The sequence below is a fragment of the Talpa occidentalis genome, unplaced genomic scaffold, assembly GCF_014898055.3.
Source record: "Talpa occidentalis isolate TD23 unplaced genomic scaffold, MPIMG_talOcc4v2.1 talOcc4.8, whole genome shotgun sequence".
NCBI lineage: Eukaryota > Metazoa > Chordata > Mammalia > Eulipotyphla > Talpidae > Talpa > Talpa occidentalis.
Genome location: NW_023605194.1, coordinates 59,521,566 through 59,543,905, shown reverse-complemented (window position 1 = coordinate 59,543,905; position 22,340 = coordinate 59,521,566). Strand labels below are relative to the sequence as shown.

The 22,340-nt window shown below is 34.2% G+C and overlaps 1 protein-coding gene across 3 annotated transcripts in view; it reads left to right on the top strand.

The window, feature by feature from the left end:
* The window catches only part of PRKG1 (protein kinase cGMP-dependent 1), a 1,331,556-nt gene that overhangs the window by 500,138 nt on the left and 809,078 nt on the right, over positions 1 to 22,340 (top strand). For all 3 annotated transcript variants that reach the window (XM_054690463.1, XM_054690462.1, XM_054690464.1), the window contains one exon: positions 7,378 to 7,491. In XM_054690463.1, coding sequence (XP_054546438.1) covers positions 7,378 to 7,491 — 114 coding nt within the window. The remainder of the gene's footprint in view (positions 1 to 7,377; positions 7,492 to 22,340) is intronic.

Genomic DNA, 22,340 nt, shown 5'->3' with positions numbered 1-22,340 from the left:
CATTTTCCTTCTTTCTAGTCAGGGAAGCTTTGTAATGCTACTTTTTTAAAGCAAAGATGAATAAAAAGGAAGAAACAGAATTTATAAATTACTAACATTCTGGATTGTCATTAGTTCCCTAAATGACAGCTTTTCTAGCCTCTACTCATTGTTGGGCTTTGTAAGAAATAGTAATAGGAAAGTCTAGGACTTTACTAGTGTGTTCTGAATATGTCTTTCTACTACTACTCTTTAACAAATTCTTTGATTTGAAATCTAAGATTTAAAAATGAAGTTAAAGTATTAAAATAGTCATGAATAAATCCAATGAATATATTTCATTTCTTTAGGGAAATTACATTAATCAGTGCTGATCTTATGTAAATACATCAAAATATATTCTTAAAGCAAATTACAATTATATAAATCCTCTAACCTGGACTGTTTCCCTGTTGGTACAAGCCTCTGGCAAAGCATACTTTATATTCATTCTACTTGATTTTTCCTTATTTGTTTAACCCCACATCCCTCCCCTAAACACCAAATAGCCACACTTAGGCATACCTACTTTCTCTATAAGTGGAATCATTTAAAAAAAATCCTATGTAGCTACAAAATGAAAAAGAAATGGTCTCAGACAAGGGAAGTAGCTTCCAGATAGCATGAAGACTTTAAAGGAAATGGATTAGGTGGCAGTAGGGACAACTAAGTGTATGTAGAAAAATTTGACTTACTCTTGGTTTCCTTAAGTAAAGCTTACAGTATATAAAATCATTTCTACATATATAATCACTTCTAATTTTTTCCAAGACTGGTGTGTGGCATAGTGAATGAAGTTAGCCAAATTCACATTTTATATCATTAACTTTATTGAGCTTTTAGATGTTAGAATATTTTTAAATGTCTCTGAAATAATTCCCATTAATGCCATGTATGTAGCTATCCTTCTTTTTAGTCCTGTTCATTCCTGCCATCATATATTACTTACTTTCCATCCATACCACACATAAGAGGAAGGATAAGTGATCAAATTATGACTCAGGTAATATCTTTAAACAGTTTTCTGTTAATGCTTAGATAAACTCATCAAAGACATTATGCTATTTTTTAAAAAAATTCAAATACAGATGCTGGAACTGAGGGATACAATAAAAGAACTAAAGGTAGCCATGGGGTAAAGTAAGTAGGTTTAAAATTGTAGAAGAAGATAATCAGTGAAAAAAAAAAAGAAGATAAAAATGTACAAATGACACAAGTAAAAGAGGAGAAGGAAATAATATTCAGGAAACAAAAAGATACTCTTTAACAAATATCACATTCCATTCTTAAACAAGAAGAGAGCAGAGAGTAAGAAAATAATAGCTAAACTTTGAAACCTAGAAAAGAACTAACCATAGATGTCCAGGGAACTCATTGAACACCCAAATTTCTAAATGCAAAAGACCTACATCAACATATATCATTGCAAAATTATCAAAAATCACCAATAAAGAAAATAATATTAAAACCTCTGCCAGGGTTGCGGTGGGGAGGGGGGGAATGAACAGGTGACATATAAGTTATCAGACTTATCAACAAAGTTATCAGACTTATCAACAGAAATCTACAGACTAGTTGAGCATGGAATGACCTGTTCAGAACACTAAAAGATAAAAGAGTATCAACCAAGAATTCTACCTTGAAAATTATTTTCAAATATGGTGGAGGGATAAAGATGTTCCCAGACAAAAACTAATGAAGCTCACCACAAGACATGTTGAAAGGAGTTCTTTATTTTACAGTAAAAGAAAACAAAACACAAAATCTTGAGCACAGGTGTACAGAACCATATATATAAATAAAAATAATACAAGACAATGAATATTAAGTGGAGGGTGTGGAGAAAAGCAGTATCTGTATAGTCAAATAGTGAAATAGAATCTGCCAAATGAAAAGTCAGACAGATACCCATGGGGAAAGAAAGAATAGAAACTGAAAACAACCAGAAAAAAAATAGAATGGAAATAATTAAGCCCCATGTATCAACTACCATAAGCATGAATGCTCTGAAATCACCAATCAAAAGACATTGAATGACTGAATGTATCAAAAATATATGTCATGCATACATAAGTCATACATCAAGTCTAAATACAAGCAGACTCATAGTGAAGTACTGGGGTAAGGTATTCCAAACCAATAGCACCACGAAAAAGGTAAGGGTTGTTATTTTCATTTCTGATAAATTGTGGTTGCAGCCAAAAGTGATTAAAAAACAAGAATGACTACTAGAGATAGGTTTCATTTAGATGTGTAATATAGAGAAACAAAAGGTTAGACAAAGACAAACTTTGAAAGTTGACCACAGATCTAGGCATCCAGGAGGGAAGGGGAAGAAGAGTAGGAGGAGGAGGGGTGACTAAGGTTTTTAGAAGGGGGTTGTGCTAGATGGGGAACAAAGGGAGAAGAGGATCTAACAGAAGAATATTAGGGCTTCGGTATGGTTGCGGTAAAATTATATACAGGGGTCTCCCTGGTGTTGCAGGAGTAGGAGTCTCAGCTATTGAACAATCACCAGCCACTGTGTCATAGGTTCGATCCCTGGTCACGGAGCTACCTACATGGCACAGCAGACCTCCCCTGTCTCACCCGCTGCTCCCCTCAGCAGTGTATTTCAGTAGATCCACCTATTCTGCTCCCCACTCTATTTCTGGTGAATTCTCTCACCTCCCGCACATCTGGCCTCCACCCCATTCCCCCATTCTTGTATGCATAAATAAATAAAAATAAATCTTAAAATAATATGCAATTGTAGATGTGTAAACTTACTCCTCTAAGCTATACACGGTGATGTAAATCAACATGATCTCAATAAATATCTTAAAAAAAAAAGGATCATCATCACGACCAAATGGTTTTCACTCTAGGGGTGCAAGGATGGCTCAATATATGCAAATCATTTCAGTATACCACCTGGAAAAAATATCAAAAGATGCTGTTTTGATTCAACACATTTATGTCTAAAACTCACTAGCTTAAGAGTATATGGAACACAGCTCAATGTAATAAAGACTGCATGTAACAAAATCACAGCTAACATCATAATTATTATGAAAAATTGAAAGCTTTTCCCTTAACAATCTGAGAGCAGTCTCACCATGACTGCTCATCGAAGTTCAGGAAGCCCTAGTCAGAGCAGCTGGAGAAGAAAAAATATATAAAATGAATGTAAGTTGAAAAATAAGTAAAATGACTTCTGTTTGCAAAAGACATGATAATATACATAGAAAGTCCTAAAGACTCCACACGAAAAAAACAACTAGAAATAATGAGTACAGTAAAGTGGCAGGAAACAAAATGAATATAAATCGGTTGCCTTTCAATATGTTATAGACAAGAAAAGTTAAGGAAATAATCCCACTTACAATTGCATCAAAAAGGATAAAACTCCTAGGAATAAACTAAACAAAGGAGGTGAAAGACCTAAGCACTGAAAACTATAACATATTGTTAAATTAAAGAAGGGCCTCCCCTGGTGGTGCAGGCGGTTGAATGCAGCGCTGTGAAGCTGTCCGCAGCCTCTGCAGCGCGGGTTCTATGGCGGCCAGCCACGGAGCTGCCCCCATGGAGCAGCAGACCTACTCTAGCCCAATGCTCCTCAGCAGTGTATTTTGTCAGTCTGCCTGTTCTGTTCCTGGTTCTGTCTCTGGTGAATCCTCTCACCCTTCAGTGCATCGGCCTGTACCCCAGTTCTTGTATGCATGAATAAAATAAATCTTTAAAAAAAAAAAAGAAGAAACAGGAAATGGAAAGGTATTTCATTTATTCATGAATTGGAAGAATAGACTCTCTTAAAATAGCTATATTACCTAAAGCAATTTACAAATATAACACAATCCCTATCAAAATTCCAATGCACTCTTCAAGGTAATACAACAAATAATTCTAAATCAGAATCACAAGAGACCCTGAATAGGCAAAGCACTTCTGAGAAAAAAGAGAAAAATGGAGGTATCATAATCCTGGACTTCAAAATATTTAACAAAATGAGAGTATTCAGAACAGCTTGGTATTACTACAAAAACAGTTGCCTAGTCCAATGAAATAGAATTTAGAGCCCAGAGCCAACATACATCAAGCCAGTTAAATTATAACAAAGTAGCCAAAATCATACAAGGAAGAAAGGAGAGCCTTTTCACCAAATGATGTTGGGCTACCTGGAGAGTAACATATGAAAAAATGAAACCATGGTATTATTTAACACTATACACAACTAAAATGGTTTAGAGACTTGGATATTAGGCCTGAAAAACATAAAGTACATGGGAGAAAACAGATGATACACTCCAGGACATCAACTGCAGAGTTGGTGATTTAGCTAAGAGGGAAATAAAAACGAAAACAAATGATATTACATCAAACTAAAAAGGGTTTATACAGCAAGAGAACCACTACAAAAACAAAAAGACCAACTACAGAATAGAAGATACTTGTATATTCTATGTCTGAAAAGGGGTTAATATTTCAAAATAGACAAATTCATCATACAACTCAACAAAAGAACAAGCAACCCAATCAAAAAATTGTCAGAAATCTTTTATAGACTTTTGAGAGAAGACATACAGATGACATATAGTCATATCAAAAAAATATTTAACCTTATATAAGGGAGATGCAAGTCAAAATAACAATGAAATATCACCTCACACCTGTGACAATGGTTTACATCAAAAAGACTATATAAAACAAGTGCTAGTGAAGTTTTGAAGCAAAAGTAACCCTTACACTGTTGACAGAAATGTAAATTGGAGCCTTTGTGGAAAATGGAGTGAACTTTCCTTAAAAAGAAATAGAAATACCATGTAATTACCAATACCACTATAAAGTATTGAAGAATATGAAAACACTAATTCAAAAAGATTCATGCATCCATATGTTCATAGCGGCATTATTCACAATAACCAAGACATGGAAACAACCTAAATGTCTATCAGTGGATGAGTGGTTGAAGTAGTTGTGATGTAAGTGTAGTCAATAGAACACTACTCAGCTATTAAACAGGTGAAATTGTGTCTTGTATGACAACATGGGTGCAACCTTAAGTGATTATGCTAAGCGATCAGTCAGAAAGCAAAAGATAATTACTGGATTGTTTGTCTCACATGTGAATTGCAAATAGACAAAATCAACTAACAAAATATAATAAAAATAAGCCTTAGACTATGGAAAATATGGCAGTTACCAGAGGTAAAGGGAAAGGAAAGTGGGAGGAGTGGATAGAGAGAATCAATGTGATAGTGTGAATGGCACTAAAATTTGGGTGTTTGGGTGGTGTTGTCTATTCCTTATAGAGTTGAGAAGCTATTCTCATGAAATATAGTACTGTAAACCAATGGTAATTCAGTAGAATTTTATTTCAAAATAGATCTTTCTGTTCATTTTTTATAAAATAGTACAGATCAGGTCCATTATTTTTCTGTGGTGAATATATTGAATCTGTAATGTTTAGCTTAACCTGGAGAAAATGTTTTATATCCAGAGTTCTATTACTCAAACACAATGTTTCAGCAAGCCTTTATTTTTAGCTATTCTAATTAATATGCAATAAAACCTTCTGTTACCAACACTAATTATTCATGTATATATGTAATTATTTATGCCCATCTTTTAAAAATGAGTTAGACTTAAGAAAATTAGGCAAGAATAAAATAAGTTCAGGATAATGAGAGGAAACCAGAAGTGAGTTTGCGCATAAATTTTAAAAAAGGAAGTGAATTTAAAATCAAAATTAAAAAAATAAATATTACAGGAAGCAGATATAGGAATAACTATGATGTCAATGCCTGAAGGTCTGATGCCTGAAAAATCTTGACAGCGTTAGTCTATGCCAAGAATTAGGCTTTCGTTCTGTGGGCAGTGGATAAGTAACTTGGAGGAATTACAGGCATCACTTAAGTCTAGAATAGATGGTATTGTCTTTTTGTGTGTGTTAGTTGTGGAAAACTTAGTGTTCATTGTGTTAGTTGTGTTAGTTGATGGAAAACTTAGTGTTCACAGCTATGATTAAAAAAAAAAAATTGTTTCCCTCAGAGCAGTATTTTCCTTTCTTACAGACAAGGCATATCCGGTTTATGGTGTTTCCTTAGCTTTTCCTTCATAGCATTTCATTTTCCAAGTCCTTTGAGGAACACTAAGAACTCTGAGTGTCTTCTGTATCCCCCAACCCTTCTAGTTTGTTTTTCTCACAGTCAACATTGCAGGACTGTGAAGCAGATAAAAGTATTGCCCAACTCAGATAAAGTATTTAAAAACAAAAGATACCATGAAATGCAATTAAATAATGCCCCAAAGTCAAAGTAATTTCCCTTTCCTTACTAGCTTCCTGACAAAAATGAGAATCTCCAAGTGCAAAATGTGCTATAATGTACCCACTTACTCAGTTTTTCTTTTAGATTCCAAATAATACCAACATTGGTATTTAGTTTTTAATATAGCATTTGGATTACTGTCATGTTTACATTTTTGTCTCCATCATTTTCTGGTGCCTTCTTTCAGTCTCATTTCAAATCTTCTAATCAACAATTAATTTAAGAAAGCATGTGGATTTCTTAACTTACATATTTTATTGAGTCCTTACATGGCATTTTGGTGACAACTTTGTTGTCATTGCTGGTGGGAGTGCAAACTGGTCCAACCACTATGGAAAGCTGTCTGGAGGTTCCTCGGTCTACTAAAAATGAAGCTACCATATGACCGAGCAATTTCACTCCTAGGGATCTACCCAAAGGACACAAAAACATTGATTCAAAAGAACACCTGTACCACTATATTTATTGCAGCACTGTTTACAATACGTAAAACCTGAAAACAACCCAAATGCTCAAAAATAGATGACTGGATCAAGGAGATGTGGTACATATACATAATGTAATATTACTCTGCAATCAAAAAAGATAAACTCATGCCATTTGCAGCAACATGGATGGAGCAGAAGGAATTATGCTCAGTGAAATAAGCCAGAAGGAAAAAGAAAAGTATCGGATAGTTTCACTTACAGTAGGAATATAGGGGAACCAAATAAGACATCAGTGTAAAAAAACTAATAACAATACAAAACACAACAAAGCAAAAACGGACAATTATAAATCAGAGACATCCTGCAGGGGAGGGGGAGGGAGAGGGATCAGAGGGAGGGAGGGAGGAACCCAGGGCACTGAGGTGTTGGCACAGGTGTGCATTGGTGAAGGAAATTATATGGTGACTATACCTGAGGGGTGTGGGAAGCAAATATTGATTTAAAATGAGCAATAATGTGAAAAATAATTTTTTTTTAATTTTAAAAGAAGAAAAAGGAAATACAACAAATGAAATGAAGTATGAGTGAGAATGAAAGTAATGGGTTTTCCTTTTCCTTTTTAGATGGTAAGGTTGAAGTTACAAAGGAAGGTGTGAAGCTGTGTACTATGGGTCCAGGAAAAGTGTTTGGGGAGTTGGCTATTCTTTACAACTGTACCCGGACTGCAACCGTCAAAAGTAAGGTTGTTTTTATATTTATCAAATACTTCTGGTTAAATCTGTAATTTTTTTATTTTCTCTTTTAAATTTTGCTGTGAAAAACACATGCTGTATTTGTCTTCCTATGAGAGGATGGTTGTTAGCAATCAGTTATACATAACTTGAATTTTACTAATGACTTATAGTATCCTTTTAACCTAGACTTATTATGAAAGGACTTCCAAAATGATATAACTTCATAAATTAGAATTAAACAGAAGCAAGACCTTTATTTTCTGTCTTTAAAGTCTCAGAATCATATTTAAGAAATGTTTGCATATGTGTCTAGTTTTGGTTATCTTGCCCACATAAATCCACTGTTCATTTAGTGCTTTAGAAAAATTAAGATGAGAAATGTCCTTTGTCTCATTCAAACACCATTGAGTGAGAATATCCTGAATTCTAAAACTGTGTCAAAGTATATTCTTGTCTTCAGCTGCTCATCAAGCTGTATTTTATAGCATTTTTCTTTCCTACTGATTAAGCTTATTTTAAATCGGGCCAATAAAGCAGCTTGTTTCCCTAATTTTACATGTATGTATATATATGATTTCTCCAGCAACTTTTATTGCTTTTTAGAAGCAGCTGCAATATTTAGAGGGGGAAATGTTTTTTTTTTTTTTAAAATACTCCTTCCTGACAGCAGGATGTAATAAGTGCTAACAAACAGAGCAGAATGCATAAGTCAACAATGGAAGGTCCATTACAACTTGCGGCAGGTGTATGTATTTCATGTTTGAAAAGGTCTGTTTCTGCATTGGCTTATGGATAATGGCTGTCACATTGACGAGGTTGGGTTTGTTTGGTTTTTTAATGCTATTGGCAAAATGATGCGTGAATGGTTAGTATCAGTTAGTTTTATCTGGATGTCACTGGATGTTTCATATCTTGGTTTTCTTTTTCAGAAGTTTGGCATATGAGTAACAGTGTCATATTAGAACTTAGATTGCAATGAATTCAAGAATACATGGACAATTAGAGTTCCAGAAATTGCTTTAGTTATCTTATTTTAGTGAATCACCATTTTATTCACTGTAATCGCTGTGACATCAATTGAGTTAGGGGCTCTTATAGGATGATTCCTTCTTGGCATTTGATTCTTGATCTCTGAAAGCACAGAACTCTTTTTGATTGACAGGCACTGCCTTGGTTTCATTTTATGTGATCATTTAGTTACATGACTCAAAGAATAATGAATCCAAGTGAACCATAACAGAATCTGCCACAACTTTAACTCACTTCACTTAGGAAGTGCCTTAACTAGAAAAAAAGGTAGTCATGACTCTATTAAATGAAACAGACTTTATTATCATGCTTCATTTACACAAGAAAGTGTTTCTTTAGAGCTTAAAAAAAAGCCAGAATAAAGTATTTTGATTAACAGGTTTTCTCAGAATTATGAACAGTAATGTTTTAATTTTAAAACTTTCTGTAGTTCAAAATATTTGTCTTGTATTTTGCTCATTTAATCTAATTGAAACTATAAAATTTCCTGGAATTAGAAGTAATATTAGTAATCTTTTTGATCTTTTGAAATACAGAATTATTATTAAGTACTTTAAATGGATTTAATAGTGTATTTAGACTTTAAAGCAAAATACTTTCCGTAATATATTTTGCTTTATAAAATCAATTATTTCATTAGTTTTCTGTAAAATGGTATTTGCCTGCACTAGCTTCGTATTTGGTAAATTTAAATAGATACTATGCATCTGATTTAGCAAGAAGACTGGGGATTGGAGGCAAATTACAATCCTATTTGGGGATAGAGCATCTCCATCATTAAAGGAAATAAATGGCAGAGTATGTTCTTTAGCACAGACTGGGAGAAGTCTCAGTGTGTGCTTGTGTGTGTCACTTTATATTGTCTACTTTAAATATGGTGGTTATATTGAGAAAATTACCGGGGGGTGATGGTGTACAATGTATCTGCATTTATAGGTGCAGTGGTTTTGTAAATGTTTATGTAATAATATCAATTAATAAGTGTTCCTTCTAAAAATGTTGTATAAGAACAATTAGTTGTGACTAATTGTACTGTCTCTTGTGCTATCCAGGGAGATCGTACCTATGACTGGCAAAGTCAAATACCATTTTTAATTTATGTTTAAATTATACCCTCAGATTGATCTTTATAATTTTGATTAGATTCCATTATCAATGAAACTGTTATCAAATGACTGCAAAATATAACCCCAATGCTATCTCATTTTTTACATGTGCTGTTTCAAAATGCCCTTTGGATTTTTTTGGATTGGATTATTTATTGGGATTCATGGGTGTGTTGACTCTTTTCCCTTTCTTCTTAACTATCATGTTGCCAGTGATCACTATTTGGAGTGAGATTCAAAATGAATTGGTCCACTTGAGTGTATGAGTCTGTCAGAGTGCCCTTCCTATTCAATAGTTTGTCTAGCCATACATTTTTTTTTCCTTCTTACCTTAGCTTTTGACACTTTTCCTCCAACATCTTCCATATTCTTTGATGATAGAAAATGTTGATGATCATTCTCTCAATTCATTCGTTATAAGTCAACTGGAAAGCTGTCTAGCATTTAATGCATTTTTAATTTCACAGACGTAACTAAATCCTTGGTGACTTTCAAGAGCTTTTCAATGTATGTGAGTAGTTTCTTATTGACAAGAGTACTTTTTGAAATTGTATCAGACCATGAATACATAAATACTAGTTACTTATTTGCTAGTAAATGTGATCCTAACCCCTGTTGCTTGTTTTTTTAATTTAGTGTATCAAAAAGTAGTTTTCTATTAAAGCTATGGTTTGACATGCTATAAAATATAACAAGCTTATTTATAATGTTCCAACTAAAAGAAGTCTCATGGTAATTTTAAGCAAGTCTTTTGCTTTTCATCAGGAAAAAATCAGTTGGCATTCTTCTGAAAATAAATAAGTTCATACAATATTATGATAGTACCAGGAAGAATTCTGATAGTCCACTAGCACCAAGAAGGTTGTTCTTTTCTTTTTATTAAGATAACATTAGTTTACAATACTGAAACATAGACATGTTTCTAGTGTATAGTTTCTCACCTCAGCAACTCTGTATTTCACACGTACCCACCATCAAATATCAAATGTGCAGTCACCGCCTTCCATCAAGCTATTTTTTCCCCATTGGTAACCAATCTTTTCTTGACAGACTTAAGTTTTGTGTATGTGTGTGTGTGTTTGATGGCTTTTGCTTTCCTTTGTATTCCACGAATGAGTGAAATTATATATTTTGTCTTTCCCCTTTGGACTTACTTCACTTCGTATAATTCCTTGAATGTTGATCTATATTGTTAAAAATGGCAACATTTCTTCTTTTTTATGATTGAGTAGTATTCCATTATATATATATATATATATATATATATATACCATACCTTCTTAATTTATCCACTTATTCAATTGGTGGTTGAATTGTTTCCATATTGTAAATAGTGCTGCAATGAACATAGGTATACATACATGTGTTCTAATTAATGTTCTCATGTTCAGGAAGAATCATCTTTAAAAATCAAATCATACGGACATGGAAAGAAAATATCATGGTATGTTGTAGAAAATCTGTATTTATAGTCCTCTCTTAAAAATAGAGCCATTTTTCCCTGAGGAATGAGGATATAAAAATAATAAAATTGACGTTATATTGGAAACAAGATTCTAACAAATATTGCAAGGTTATTCAAGACTTAAATCTGCTCAAGTTTTCTTTATTAACTGTGATAAGAAAACAGCCACTTTGTGTCTATCCAATACCAAGTACTCCAAATGCCATGAGGAGGAAAAAACAATTCTTATATTTGGTTTCCACAGTATTAAACAATGACCATCTCCAATGTTATTTGAATTTCACATTTTGTCTAAATATTTTAAGATTGTGTAAATGAAAGAGAGCTTTAGTATCCGTTTTTAAAACCTCAAAGAGATAGGAATTTCTAGTATGTCCATTGACTCAATTCCCCTACCTGGAAGCATGTTATTATCATGTTTTCCTAAAGTGTCACACCTGGTTGCGATTTCACTTTCACTCCCCTCACGGTGAAAGCAATATCAATTTACACTCATCCTAGGCCTCTTACCTTGCTCTGCCTAAGGTTCTTTAAAATCTCAAAAATGGATAAGTTGCAGTTACTTGAAACTTAAAATTAGAATGGAAAAGACATTTAGTTTACAATAAGAGAATGATTCCATGTCACCGTGTCTATACATTTCCAAGGATATTTATGCTATTATCTTGTTTTACTTGGATTTTTCAGAACCAGTTCTCAAAATTACACAGGAATTTTTTTTAGGGTTTGAATCATATAGCTCTTTACTCCAACTTCAGTTGTACATGAATTGGGATATTTTTGCCTGAAGATTCTAAATTGAAGCTTGTTCCTCTTGCTTTTAGTTTCTAGCTCACAATGCTGAAAACTTTAGGCAATTTATTATTCAGTTTCATTCACAGATTCCAGTAAAAACCCAAGAAGATAGGACTCTGTCTCTTTGTAGGAAAACATCTTGATATCAGGTGATCACAATATGATCACAACAGGAAGCTATCTGCAAAGTATGTCTGTGGTGGCAGTAGAGGCCTTTTTTTAGGAATTGACTTGAGAAAAATATCTGAATGATTATTCATAGATTATTTATAGCAAGCATTTTAAAATTCCTCAGTGTTAAAATATCCAGTACTAATACAGGAACAGTCTAAATATCCTACAAGAAATATGATAAACTGATGATTTTGCTAACATCTGGTGAAATTACTTTTTTGCCTTAGTTTGAATACTTTCTAGTTTTCATGTTGAAGATTTCCGAGGATACGTTAAAGGGAGAATTTGACTATGTAAGGTATCTCACTATGTCAGAGACATTTTAAAAACAGAGTTAAAAGAATTTGCATTTTTCTATTTTTGTTTTTAAAATAAATCTGAGTATATGCAATGAAATGACTTGTACATTTCTTTGTAGCTCTGTTTCAAACATTCAAACTAAGACAAATCTACCAACTCTCAAAAACCTAGCACTAGAATGAAAAAAAGTAATTTGACTAGAATTTCTTACTCAAATATCTCTACATGCTGTAAATGTATTACCTATAAGTTTAGCAGTGATTCTTTTTTTTTAATAATAAATTTTATTTTTATATTCCCCATACAGTTGCAGCCCCCCCATTCTGACCCCAATCCCACCCCTCCCACCCCCGCCCCCCTAAAAGTGTCTCTGGTTCGTAGTTTTTTGCTGATTTTGATTTTCACTTTCTTATAGTTATTCGTTTTCCTGGTCCCTTATTTAAGTTTTCTAGATTCCTGCTATGAGTGAGACCATCCGGTATTTTTCTTTTTCTTTTTGGCTTATTTCGCTGAGCATGATCCCTTCCAGTGCCATCCATGTTGCTGCAAATTGCATGTGTTTATCTTTTTTGAATGCTGAGTAATATTCCATGGTATATATGTACCACATCTTCTTGATCCAGTCATCTATTTTTGGGCATTTGGGTTGTTTCCAAAGCTTAGCTATTGTAAACAGTGCTGCTATAAACATAGGGGTGCAGGTGTTCTTTGGAATTGATGTTTCTGTGTCCTTTGGGTAAATACCTAGGAGTGGAATTGCTGGATCATATGGAAGCTCTATGTTTAGTAGGTCCAGAAATCTCCACACAGCTCTCCACAGTGGTTGGACCAGTTTGCACTCCCACCAACAGTGCAGAAGAGTTCCTTTTTCTCCACACCCTCACCAACATTTGTTGTTGCTAGTTTTTTCAATATGTGCCATTCTCACTGGTGTAAGATGGTATCTCATGGTAGTTTTGATTTTAGCAGTGATTCTTAATGGTAAAGAAACAAAGGGAATGAATAATGGGAATTACATTCTTAATTTAAAGGAATCATAGATGGAATTCTTATAGTCATCTTAAGGTAATGGAATCAAAAAGGAAGCAATTAGATGCCTTTTAGGAAATACCACTATAGAATTCAATAAAGCAGCATATCTACAATGAAGATAGATTCACATGTGAAGATGAAGCAATATTGTCTGTTGAATTGTTGAATAGGCAGTTGTTACCTGGGGTTTTAATGAGCAGGAGCAATACATACTGCCAGGCTCCCTGTGCCATACCACAAAAGCAGAGGAAATGCTCTGTTAATGAGACCATCTCTGCCCTTCCTTTGAGAAGAAAAGCAAATTGAAAAGATGCATGCTTTGCTTTCTCCCAGTCAAATGCATGCTTTCTATCAAGAATCCTGAAAGAGACACAAAATAAATTAGGCTAACCATGTCCAGAAATATACATGGATTAGATAAAAAATATTCCATAACTTCCAAGGAATTATCATCCTTGACAATGAAGCAAATAGGGCATCATCAGAAAACAGGTATACTTGCTTAGTAAATTCATTAGACAATACTCTTAGCAAAATTTTTTTTATCACATTTGTCTCTTAAGGAATACTGTGAAATTGGTAACATAAATCCAATTATTTAATCCCTGAGAGATAAATGTCTTTAATAAAAGAATCAATTCACTAGATACCAGTGATGCCACATAAAAGACTAAATAATAACAATTTTTACTTGTTATTGGTTTGTTCTTTTGAGAAGAGCTATTAAAGAAAATTTGCATTTTTCTTTTAAGCATTAGTGGAAGAGTACTGGTATTATGCAGGTTATTAACATATTCTTTTGAAAACAGTGAGAAATAAAATTAGAAGAACAGGCTGCTGCAAGGGGAAGAAAGGATTAAAAAATCATGGGCTACTGAGACGTGTTGTTAACAAGAATAACCTTTAGATTTATTGAATTTGATGGCTCAGATGTTGATAGGAAAACAGAATGAAGAAAAAGTTTCATTTGATTTTTGTTGTTCTTTTTCATGGAAATGAGTGAAGTTTAGATGAGGTGAAAACAAATGTGAATGGACATTTTTAAGAGGACAACTGAATTGATGATGTCTCAATAAGTGCAATGTTTTTCATTGGTGACTTAAATCCAATCCATGGTCGTTTACAGTGAGCATAGTTAACCATTGATTTCATTCATCAAGGAGGTCCGGGCAGCCCTAGATGGATTGCATTTCTCTTAGCTTCTGATAATTAGAAGATAAAAAAGACATCCATGTATCAAGGTCATTGAGAAAGAAGTGGGAAGTTCCTTGGAAATGAGACTTGTAGAGAGTTCTCCGACCTGGAGTGTTGAACGATAACAGGCAAGGCATTTCCGCAGGTATCTTGAAGAATTGAGTTTTCACTGTGAAGGTGACAGTAAAGCTTTAAAAAATTGGTAATGGCTTCTCAGAAAGGCAGGGAGGAAAGTGTTGAGAAATTATATGGGCTTGAACTAAACAGTGTCTTCTAAAGCTAAGCTTTGCTATTTCCTTTCTCTAAAAAAATATGTCTGCCTCATTAATACATACATTCTACCCTCATAATCTCTTCCACTCTTAACAGAGAAACTTTTTATTGACTTGAAAAATTTGTCTGTAGTTTTTTGAGTGGAATAAAACAGTGTTATTCAAACTATCCTCCCGAGGATTTTTGTTGTTTTTCCCAAAACAAAATCTCATGGAGTGTTTTTGGTGTGTGAAGTTTCTAAGAACAGACTTTTCTGATTACAGAGTGGAGGGACCATCTCTGGTAGCCCTGTATGGCCTTATTCTTCATTCCTTCTCATTCGTCTCCCTGGATTAAGTACTTCTATGGCATTTTAAACTACTTTTACTCTACAACAAAATATTGAGACATTTTACTATAACAGTTTGAAAGCCACTGCTCTAGTTGAAATCAAGGTTATTTTGAATAAGTAGTGCTAACTCTTTATATGCTACCTGTTAACTACCTGAGGTATGGCTGTCTCCGACTTTCACAATGATCCTGCATCATTGGAATCAATAATGCCATTGCACAGGTGAGGCAGCCGAGCTTTCGAGGGCTTTAGGAACTGTCTTAAGATCGCATGTCTGGATTGTTAAACCATACCACTCTCCTTGGCAGTCCCCAGTAGGACAGTGAACTATCTCATCTCAACCTTTGTTTCTGACACTTGATAAAGATCCAACTTCAGTTCTATACTGTCATTCATCAAGAGCATCTCAGATTTATACCAAATAATTGTGAAGGTCTGCTAAATGCCTTGGGGACTTTCACTGAGAGAGAGCATATCCCTACAATTAATAATAATCTATTTGGAGAAACTGGATAAAGATGGAAAGATGATAAGAAATTCTTGGCAAATAAGAAACTTAGAGAAACAAGAATTTTGAGGGAGAGAGAAATGCTTCGGACAGGCATGGACAGGTTTTGAAGGAGATAGAAATTTACTTATGCCAAAATTAGAGTGCAATTTGGAATCATATTGTTTGCATTCAGATTCTTTGACACTAATGACCTATATGCCCTTGGGAAAATAAGTTAATGTCCCTGGGTCTAATTTCTTTTACCTTCAAAATGGTAAGGACCTGCCTTATGACTAGTAAAGATTAAGGGAATGTCTGAAAGACTTACTAGGTGCAAAAACCAGTACGAAATCTATTCCTGTTCTGCTACAGTTGTTGTTATCTCAACCAACAAGCTATTTAAGCATGAAAGAATTCTCTAGGGAATGAGACCTTCATTATTTACACACTGAGAAGTATTATTGAGGAAATCAGAGTGTGATTTGAAATCTATAGGTATAGAAATAGGTACAGAGACTGAGGTTTCTGGAAAGGCCTCACATCCTGAGGCATTTCTCCTTTCACCACAACCATTATCCAGCAAAGTTGATTCAGATGTGTAGTTTGAATGAACTAGTACAACAAGCACTGATATCTGAACCAAACTGCAGGTAAGGATATAGGAGTCAGTGATTAGATTCTCAGGCCATGCATTCCAGTGCAATGGTACTGCCCCTAAGCATGACTTGCACTGTGTAAAAGTAAAGATGTGTGTTAGTTGAAGTCATGTTTTTAATCACTTCTCTCCTGGCAGGAATTCTCAGGACTTCTGTGATTTGTTTGTCTGAGCTGCGTGTGCACTTGAGTTGACACTAAATGCATCATGGTCTTGGACAAATTAAGGATAGATGACATTTAGAGTATACTTTTCAGTTGTCAGTTTTTTAAAGTAATATTTCAGACAAATGACAGCTACAGATTTTATCTTAAGGTGCAACTTAGAAATTGAAGACTTCTGGGGTTCAGTGTATTGGTCTCCTCTGATTGCTGTAGGAATAAACGCTAATCTTTTCTATTTTCCTAATATTCTTTTAGAATAAAGGTGATGAATGTGACCACAGTTCTCATAAGAATGATTGCAATCCTGGCCTCTTAATAAATCCAAGCTCCTTATCTGACCAAAGCTGTGGCCTTTCCTCTCAGGTTTAAATTTAGAAATTCCTAGATCCCCTAATATGACAGTTACCCAAATTTGGAAAGTTGTTAATTTTGATTGTCTTTCATTGTCATTTAATAGTTTGAGGTAGAAATCTAGCCATTTAAGTGGAATTTGCTACTAACATGCAGCCCCTGAAAGTTATCCATAAAAATTGAGCATGCCGTGAAACAGTGTGAGCTGCTCAAAAAACTAAAAAGAGAAGGAAGAAAAGGGAATCTAAGCAACATGAAATGGCCTGAATATATCAAAATGTAACTTATGAAATTTTAAGATTTTAAGATACTAAAAAAATATAGTTTCTGAAAGTGAGGCATCTTTTGGGTATTTTTTTTTAAGATTTATTTATTTATGCATACAAGAACTGGGCTATAGGTCAGAGGTGTGGGGGTGAGAGGATTCACCAGACACAGAGTGGGGAACAGAACAGGCTGATTGACTGAAATACACTGCTGAGGGGAGCAGCAGGCGAGTCAGGATAGGTCTGCTTTGCCATGTGGGTAGCTCCCTGGCCAGCGATCAAACTCGTGCTATAGTGGCTGCAGATAGCTTCCTGGGTTGCATCTTAACCCCTTGTGCCACCAGGGAGGCCCTAGACATCTTTTGAAATTCAATTTGACTTGGGGAAAAAAAGACATTAGATGTCAAAAATTAAATACCCTTGTCTATAATTTTTGCTGTTTGGGGACTATTTATAAATAGATCAAGATAGTTTAAGAGTCTTAGATTTTTAACAAAGGGAGAAAATACTAAATAAAACTCATTTTCTGACTCTCCTATTTGTGCTCTATGTTTATCACTCAGAACAACTTAGGACATATACAATAGTAAGTAATTTAAAAGCTGTGGGAAGATTTTTCTCTATCATTCTTTCCTTGTATTTAATCAAATGAATTTAACATGTCTTTTACATTATTTCATGTTTTTCTACTCATCAATAAATATAGCAAATATTTGTAATATTTTTCATTTGCAAACTAATTTGTTATGTAAAAATAAACATATAATTTAATAAGAAGCAAAATGACAAAAATGTATTTAAAGGTATTACACGCAATTAATATAAGGTTATGAACAAGGAGACAAAGTTGACTGAAGAATGAGCTCATATTTAAATATTACTATTAGAAAAATAACAGCTGTATTGAGATATAATTCATATCATATAGTTAGCAGTTTTAGTATTTATAATTTAGTGGTTTTTAGTATGTTTACAGAATTGCAACCATCACCATTATCTAGTTCTAGAACATTTCTATCATTACAAAAAGTTATCCCATATCTATTAGCCCTCAGTCCCAATTCCTACCTCTCCCCACCCCTATCCACCACTAATTAACTTTCAGCCTTTATAGATTTGTCTATTCTGGACATTTCATTAATTTTTAAAAATCATTGATAACCCCACTGCCCAGAAAGAATAATTTGAACATTTTGCACTTTCTCTTCCTGGATGTTTTCTAAGGTAAAAATCACACTGTTTAGTTCTTTGCATGTTCAATTCTGAATGTTAATCATTTCATAGTTGGAATGTCCTCCTTCAGGTTTTATTCTGGGTATTTGTGGCTAGATTTTGTTTTCATTTTGCCTTTGAGCTTTTCACTTTATGGCAACATCATTCTGTCTTTTCTTGTACTCTTTGTCTTCCAGGTTTTTTTCTTCAAGTTTTGCCTTTAAAAATGATGTCTTTCCTGCTCTTGATGTGCATGTTCTCCTTGGTCTATGCAACTTGGTGACTTGAACTAGAATATTAATGCTTGTATTCATGTTTCATGCATACTTTGAATTAAAAGCTGTTATGCATGCCCTTTGTTAAAGGACTGATTAAAATGGAATAGCAAGTAGAGATGAGAGAATTGGTGTTTTCTTGCAGATGTATTCAGTGGTAATGCTTATCTAGTGGTTGATTTGGCACATCTCTGAGCATTTGAATTTTAGGTTTTTCTCAGTGTTTAAAATAATATATTCTGTTTTAGGACTAAGACATTTTATTTAGTTGAGTTACTAGTAGCTTAAAATTTATTGAATAATTAGAATAATTATACTGATTGATTTTAATTACTCTGAACCACTTCAAAAAATTTAAATGTGTTCAAGCTTGATTTATATAGAACAATGACATTAACATCATAAAATATTAGTTAAGTAGATACTACATTTCTCTTCCAGATGAGCTTTTAAAAGATATAAGTTGGCAGCATTTAGGTAAGTGAGATAGCACTGCTTCTCTTGCAAACTGCCTGTCAGTTGTAGTGGGAAATTGTGTCAGTCCATGCGATAGCTAAGTCAATAGGACAGTTTTCCATTTTTTTTCCATAAACTGCTATCTACAGTACAGATAAGCTTTCTTCTGTTATAACAGTTCTTTTGAAAATGTATTAAGTCATTTCTTAACCATTTAGAGGACTTCTTTGCCTTCTTTTATCAATAAGAATTGTTCCTCCACACACATAGACCCTTCAAATCATAATTTGGGTTTGAAATTGGCTTTTAGTTTGGGTTTGAAATTTTAAAAAATCATGCTCAGTATGTTCTGCATAGCATTTTCACAGTTTCTATATCACCTTTTGAAGCAGCTGGTAGTTAGGATCACTTCCTTGTGACCTAAAAGAAAAGCTGAAAATGTAAATCACACAAAACCAGTGGATAAGAGTCTTGGATTTGGCCATGTTGGAGTAGCTATGAACTTTGACTTTGGTCCTATATTCAAAAGCTTATTTTATTTTTAACAACACAGTATTTAACCATAGAGAATATTGAAAAGAAGATATCCATTGGGGTTATTGATAATATGAGAAGATTTGTGATCTGGGTTATGGGTCTTAAAATTTCCTAATTTAATGGCTGCTCTGGATTTGAAGTCAAATGGATATTTAAAGAAGAAAAAGAAACGGCAAATTTCTGAAGACATACCAAGACATATAAACATAAAAGTGAATCTTTATTGATAAAAGACATTTTTATTTAAAAAAATTAATTCAGTTATTTCCCATGGAGGTCAGACTCTGAGTTTATCTAAATGTTGAAAAGAGCTAAAAAATGTGGAACATATTCTGAACATTTTCCTTCAGTGCCTGGCCTGCTACATGAAGAATTGGAAAATAAAGGGAGAGGTCTACGTATTATAAAAACATATAGGTGCATTTCCAAATTAAGAAAACAATCAAGATAAGAAACAAATATAATGTCTTATGTATATAGCATTTTGTAAAACTCACATGTAGTAGAATTAATCTATTTTTGAAGTAATCAATTTTATGTAAAATAGTGTTATAGAGAAAAGGAAAAATGGAATCTTGAATATTTGTATAAGACTGTTTTACTATTCAGACTGGTTCAATCAAATACATTAAGTATATATTGATTAGCAAATTCTTTGTTAATTATGGGTTTACTTGAAGTTTTAAATTGTAAGTAACTCACTATTGGCATAGTTCTCCTAAGAGAATTATAATTACAATTTCTCTTGAGAGAAATCATAGTAACTTTGGAACTCACTAAAAATTAAAGAAAGTTCAGTATTTTGGTTAGTGTTAATATTTTCCACTTAATATTTTTTAGTCAATGTTTTCCATTTTACTTAATCCACAGTCTTCAAGTAGGTATCTTTACCTAACTTTTATTGTTTTTTTAAGATTTATTTATTTATGCATACAAAAACTGGGGTACAGGCCAGAGGTGAGGGCTAGGGGGTGAGAGGATTCACCAGAGAAAGAGTGGGGAACAGAACAGGCAGACATACTGAAATATACTGCTGAGGGGAGCAGCGGGTAAGACAGGAGCGGTCTGCTGTGCTATGTGGGTATCTCCCTGGTTGTCATGGCAATCAAACTCATACTGCAGAGGCTGCAGATAGCTTCACAGTGCTGTGCTTAACCTTGTGCCACCAGGGAGGCCCTACCTAACTTTTAAAGATGAGATAGTTGGGCTAAGCCTAAGTGTCACAGCTGTTAGGCTTGTATCTAGATTTCACACTCAGTCCGAATCTTAACACACTGTTCATTTCTGTACCTTCAGTGTTTCATACAAATTAGTTAACATTATAAACAGTTATCTTTCTCAATTTTAAGTGAAAAGGTTCAGGTTAGGTAACTAACTGGTCCAGTCCTCTATGTATTCATAGAATCTTTCCATACTTTCTCTCTGCGGTGAACAAGCAGAGGAGTTCAAACCTCATACTTCTCCCACCCTGTTAGGTGGTGTTTTAATGTTGAAGTAGGGAGGTGGAGTTTTCAAATAACCTACACACAGACAAGAAGAAAAAAAACCCTTGTTAGCATTTAAAAATCTTCCCTCATGTGGCATCAAGCTATGAGGACACAGTCCTTTCCTGTGTCCCTCCCCTCACATGGCTTTAATCTTCTCTTGAACTCTTCTACTGAAGAATTTGGCCTTCACTGTGACAGTCTGCACCAGGAGCTTTCCCTTGCCCAGAATTTTATTAGCTGGGTCATACCACATCAATGGTAGGAGCAACTCCAGTCTTGTTTTTGGCAGCATTTAGCTATGCCCGCTCACACACCAAGGTCTTCAGTTTATCGTGGTAGACAGTTGGGCAGAATCTCTGGTTTCTCTTTAAGCAGTAGTGCCTCACACCAACTTTCCCAAAGTACCCTGCGCAATGTTGACTGAAGTTGATCCTGTGATGGCACATGTTGTCAGTATTATCCTAGTCCTCTGGTTGCTTCTAGTGTTTGCCAATGAAGCAATGTATCTGTGGCCTCGAAATTGCCTGGTCTTCCTCAGAGGGGATGACATGTTTGCAGCCAGATGAAAGAGCTCTGCTTAATATTTTAAATGAAATCTTGAGATGATTTTCAAGTATCCTAGCAAATTGTGCATATAATATTATGTTCATTTGAATCACAGAAAGTTATAGGCATTTAAGGATCTTTTTAAAAGAAAAACAATTATGTATTATTTTAAAAAGCATTTTAAGGCCTTCTATAATCTGTTGCATAATGTAGAATATGAATTAGCTTTTTCTACTATGACCCTAAACAAAAGTACTATTGCAGAATTCTTAGAAATATCTTGTAAAACTTACAGTCATAATATGTAAACTGAACTGGAATTGGGACAGTCTTATCTCCCTACCTCTCCCCCCACTCAAGGTAGACATTATCCTGAAACCTGTGTTCATTCCCTCAATTTCCATTTCTTCACTTTTTGTGGGTTTTTTTTTTTTTTGCTTCTATTTTTTTTTTATTGAGATAATGTTGATTTACAACATTGAATGTGATTTAGGGATTCACCTCTCTTCAGATGCATGTAATCAAAGCATGCCCAACTTCATTCCATTCTAATGTGTCTAAAAGAATCATCTGATTCTATCATTCACTTTGACTTGCCAGTATATGCACAGAATTCTCCAACCTGTGTCTTCAACCTTTTATATCTCCCCTAGGCAAGGCAGCAAAGTGTGGGCTTGAGTCAGCACATGAAGACTGAGCACTGCCTTTGCTTTG